This window comes from Euphorbia lathyris, chromosome 5 (genome assembly GCF_963576675.1).
Source record: "Euphorbia lathyris chromosome 5, ddEupLath1.1, whole genome shotgun sequence".
NCBI classification, from domain to species: Eukaryota; Viridiplantae; Streptophyta; class Magnoliopsida; order Malpighiales; family Euphorbiaceae; genus Euphorbia; species Euphorbia lathyris.
Window position 1 is genome coordinate 12,439,057 of NC_088914.1, and position 5,413 is coordinate 12,444,469.

A 5,413-nucleotide genomic window follows, 5' to 3' on the forward strand; every position below is an offset into this window, starting at 1 on the left:
AAATTTTATCAGAAAAAAATTATCAACTAATATTTCTAAATTCAATACTTATTTCTGATATTAATGGTATCAATAATCTTCAATACTTAAAATTTAGTATTACAATTTTAATTAGTTTTTAAGTTATTGATAGATTATTACTTCCATTACCTTAAAAACTTTTTAAGTTCTCTCTCTCCTAATAATAAGTGAGTTAAATTTTTCATTGAACACTCCACTTACATGATCGTTTTAAAATAGTCACTTAACTATTCAATTTGTTTCATTAAAATCACTCAACTTTGAGTTTTGTCTGAATCAAGTCACTCGGTGATTTCAGTGATTAAAAGATATCAGAATGACATAGATGACACGTCAACATGAATCAATTAAGAGCTATATATATGACTGAAACGACATGCACCACCTAGCTGTCACGTATCAGTTATTTTCATAAAAAAAAAAAATTCAAGTTTTTTTCATAAAAATAACAAACATCTGGCTGCCAAGTATCATTTCGATCAAAGATCTTAGTTAACTTATACTGACATGTCAGTCATGAAATAGCTGGAATGATCTAAATGAAAAAAAAACTAAAAAATGATTGATTTTATTGAAATAAATTATAATTGTATACCCATTTTAAAATAACTATATAAATTCAGTGACCAGTAATATATTTATATAATAAAACTCAACTTTACATCTTAGCTTAAACAATATGACATCCTTAGAACATTTTATCCTCAAACGAACTTCATCACTAATAATTCATCAAAAAAAAAAAAAACTTCGTCACTAATAATAAGTATAATAATACTCGAAGTTGATGATTTCTTTTTATAAAATATTCCAATCTTTCTAATGATTATTGATTTAGATCATTTATTAAAATAATATTCTTCACTTTTGTTTTTCTTTTTATAAAATATTCCAATCTTTCTAATGATTATTGATTTGGATCATTTATTAAAATAATATTCTTCACTTTTAATTAATTATATATATTTAGGCAAGGTATTATTATATGATAATTGATAAAATATTGGGCATACTTAAGTAAAAAATGCTAGGTGCTAGTCGAGTGGATAGGACCCTCGAGGATTAATCGAGGGTATTATTATATGATAATTGAACGCTCCACTCACATGATCGTTTCAAAATGGTCACTTAGCTATTCAATTTGTCACATTAAAATCACTCAACTTTGAGTTTTATCTGAATCAAGTCACTTTAGTGATTTTAGTGATTAAAAGATATCAGAATGACATAGGTGACACGTCAACATGAGTCAACTTAGAGCTCTGACCGAAACGACATGCACCACCTAGCCATCACGTGTCAGTTATTTTCATAAAAAAATTCAAGTTTTTTCATAAAAATAACAGACATCTGGCTGCCACGTATCATTTCGATCAAAGATCTAAGTTAACTTATGCTGACATGCCAGTTATGAAATAGTTGCAATGACCTAAATGAGAAAAAACTTAAAAGTGATTGATTTTATTGAAATAAATTAAAATTGTATGACCATTTTAAAATAACTATATAAATTGAGTGACCAATAATATATTTATCTAATAAAAATCAACTTTACATCTTAGCTTAAACAATTTGACATTCTTAGAGCATTTTATCCTCAAACTAACTTCATCACTAATAATTCATAAAAAAAAAACACTTCATCACTAATAATAAGTATAATAATACTTGAAGTTGATGATTTCTTTTTTCTTTTTATAAAATATTCCAATCTTTCTAATGATTATTGATTTAGATCATTTATTAAAATAATATTCTTGTACTTTTGTTTTTCTTTTTATAAAATATTCCAATCTTTCTAATGACTATTGATTTAGACCATTTATTAAAATAATATTCTTCACTTTTAATTAATTATATATATTTAGGCAAGGTATTATTATATGATAATTGATAAAATATTGGCCAGTAAAAAACTCTAGGTGCTAGTGGAGTGGATAGAGCCCTCGAAGATTAATCGATGATTAGTCGGGAATTTATCGGGATGTAATTGGATTTGTAAGTTTGTACTTTTTATTTATTAATAAATAGATTGTTATGTAAATTCAATTAAAAATTAGCAAATTTCAATAACAATATCATTGAAAGTGAATTATAATAAAGAAAAAAATATATTTATAATAAAAAAATGTTTTTATTCATCGTCGTTTAAGCGGCGCCGCGCCTAGACGGTCGAGACGGCGTTGAGGCGGTTTAAGTGGAGCCCAAACATCTAAATATCTCTTAGAGACTACAAAAACACATGGAGGGAATAGGAGAAAATCACCGCAGGTTCTCGATTTCGAACTCCTAAACGGGACCTAGACGCTTCAAGCAGCCTTGGTTTTGAACAGTGACTAGTTGTAAAAAAACATTTTATTTTTCAATGGTATGCAATTATTCATTTTATTTTTCCTATAAAATCAAAGCATTTCTTACTCAATCAACACACAAACACTCAAATTTCCATTTTTCCTATACCAGAACCTCTCGTTGCTGTCCTCAACATCTCTTTCAGGTAATTCACATTACTTTTACATTCACCTAATTGCAATTTCTGGTCTTTATAGCTTTGACTTTTTAAAATGGATCTGAATATATGTTCTATAGCTTCCATCTGTTCTTTGTGACACTGGTTTTTTATTTTGTGTATTTTGTAAACTCAATACTTCTACTAAAATATGATATTGTGACTATTTGCGAGCAATTTGAAATAATTCTACTAATAGTTTATATAATGCGTTGTGTTGGTTAAACCATATGTATTTTATTTTACCCTTAGATAAATTGATCATGCATTAATACTCACCACTGATATTCGTTTACATTCCATGAAATAGCCCAGCTAGGTCTCTCCAGTTGAAGTAATCGTATATATATAAATACATGGCTTTGGCACTTACAGCAGTTGCCTTAGTTGCCTTAATTTTTCTAATCCAATCCTGGAGAAAGATCACCAAGTCTAGAAATAAACTACCTCCTGGACCACTCGGTTTCCCAATATTTGGCCACCTTCATTTGTTTATAAACTACCCTCACCGAGCTTTGCATCAGCTAGCAAACAAATATGGCCCTATTATGCATTTACGCCTGGGCCAGGTCCAGATTGTTGTTGTTTCGTCGCCGGAGTCTGCACAGTCCTTTCTCAAGACCCACGACCTTGTATTCGCGAATAGGCCTATTCATGCTGCATCCAGATACTTAACTTACGACTGCAAGAACATAAGTGGTGCACCATATGGCTCGTATTGGCGCAATGTGCGAAAGATGTGCACAACTCAGTTGCTAAGCAGTCAGAAGATTGATTCATTCAGGTCTATGAGAAAAGAAGAGCTTAACTTGTTGGTGGATTACATTAAGGAGGCCTCTTGTCAAGGCATTGTGGTTGATCTCAGAGCTAAGATTACTTCTCTTAGTGCAGATATGACTTGTAGAATGGTTTTTGGGAAGAAGTACATGGAAAATGAATTTGATGACAGAGGATTCTTGGCTGTGATGAAAGAGTTTCTGCAAATATTATCAATTCCTAATTTGGGTGATTACTTTCCTGTGATGGCACCATTTGATCTTCAAGGTCTGAGAAAGAAAATAGAGGCCGTTAGCAAAGTGTTTGATAATTTCCTTGAAAAAATAATTGACGAACATATTCAGTTTAAAGATGATAACCAAACGAAAGATTTTGTTGACATCATGTTGCAATTCATGGGGTCTGAAGAATCCGAATATCCTATGGGTCGAGATAACATCAAAGCCATTATGCTGGTATGAAATTCAGGATTCTGTTCATATGTTGTTGTTTGAATGAGTTTTCCTATATTGTAGGTAGACTAGTATTGATATTTGTTTTGTGGGTTGCAATTGCAGGACATGCTAGTAGGAGCCATGGATACTACAACCACATCAATTGATTGGATACTTTCAGAAATCATGAGGAATCCAAGAGTTATGAAGAAAGTACAAATGGAGCTTCAAGAGAAAGTGGGCATGGATAGAATAGTTGAAGAATCAGATTTGGGAAATTTGGAATATTTGGATATGGTAATAAAGGAAACTTTAAGACTCCATCCAATAGCCCCATTACTAATCCCACATAAAGCAGCAGAAGACACCATTGTTAATGGATTTCTCATCCCTAAAGATTCACAAATTTTTATAAACGCATGGTCCATAGGGAGAGATCCAAGTGCTTGGTCTGATGCAGAGAAATTCTGGCCAGAAAGGTTTATAGGCAGCAAAATTGATGTTCATGGACACAACTTTGAGCTTCTACCGTTTGGTTCAGGCCGCAGAGGGTGCCCTGGACTTCAACTGGGAATGACTGTGATTCGGCTTGTGGTGGCCCAATTATTGCATTGCTTCGACTGGAAGTTGCCAAATGATATGTTGCCTACTGACTTAGACATGACTGAGAAGGCAGGTATAGTGACAGTCAGGGCAAAACATCTTCAAGCTATACCTTCTTATCGGCTTCAAGTTTGATTTTTGCATGTATGAGATGTAATATTATCATTCACCGAATCATAACATGATATAATAATGCTTATCCGGAATAATATCGCATTAGGCATATCTCTAGTAATGCAGTTTGGATTCAAATGAAATTGAAACAAATCATGCCTATTACACAAGGTACCATCATTTTTCAATTTAACTTTAAACACCCACCTAGAACCTATATATGCATGCACCTTACCAGGAGTAGAGTAGTTAAAGACAAAGTTTTAGCTAATTCGAAAGTCTCTAACTCCTTATTCAGGGCATTCTTCCAACATTCATGCTGAATTATATGTTATAGGTTAAGGAACAATAGTCAAATCCATTATGTAATACTTATAAGAAGGAGATAGTTTGTCATAACTTAGAACATCAGAAAATGGATATTTCACCTGTGTTTTGTGTGGCAAAATGCTGCTAAGAATGAATATTCTCAATCATAGAAGACATCCTGATTGGACCAACAATATTTACACCCTACAAACTATCCTGTCCTAATTCTATATCCGAATTAGTAGAAACAACAGAATCATTACTAACAAAATTATCATTATGCAATGGTATTATATAAGAAGAAGTTGAAGCATTATGAGGAAGAGAAAATACAGTCGTACCTGGCTGTGCAACATTTGAACATGAAAGATTAGACTGTGGCAAGTCTCTGATTCCATGATCTTCTAACACATTAGGCCCAAATATATCAATAGAATGAGTATCATCAAGTAAATCAGAAAACGCATGAGTACCTAAATGTTCCAGAAACAAACTATCTCTACAAACTGCGGATGTATGTGATATCACATTTAACATGTGGTTTGAACCCAACAGAGATACAAGGGATATCTTGAGAATCAAACTTATTTTTCTCTGTTTAAAATTGACAATATACACTAAACTGTCAAAAACTCTCAAGTTATCA

The 5,413-nt window shown here is 32.0% G+C and overlaps 1 protein-coding gene across 2 annotated transcripts; it reads left to right on the forward strand.

Annotated features, from left to right (window-relative positions):
- The first annotated feature begins 2,461 nt into the window (after positions 1–2,461).
- Positions 2,462–4,479, forward strand: LOC136230925 (cytochrome P450 71AU50-like). Of its 2 annotated transcripts, XM_066020135.1 has the most exons (3): positions 2,462–2,518; positions 2,841–3,762; positions 3,865–4,479. In XM_066020135.1, the coding sequence occupies exons 2-3, from the start codon at positions 2,887–2,889 to the stop codon at positions 4,477–4,479; spliced, it is 1,491 nt and encodes a 496-aa protein (XP_065876207.1). In that variant the 5' UTR covers positions 2,462–2,518; positions 2,841–2,886. The 2 variants fall into 2 exon arrangements, with proteins under 2 accessions (XP_065876207.1, XP_065876208.1); XM_066020136.1 differs by lacking the exon at positions 2,462–2,518 and having other exon boundaries at positions 2,754–3,762.
- The last annotated feature ends 934 nt before the right edge of the window (positions 4,480–5,413 follow it).

Bases quoted from the DNA above. Each gene is read 5' to 3' on its own strand.
- LOC136230925 (XM_066020135.1), top strand. From the start codon at position 2,887: ATGGCTTTGGCACTTACAGCAGTTGCCTTAGTTGCCTTAATTTTTCTA. The intron at 3,763-3,864 runs GTATGAAATTCA...TTGCAATTGCAG, and splicing joins ACATCAAAGCCATTATGCTG to GACATGCTAGTAGGAGCCAT.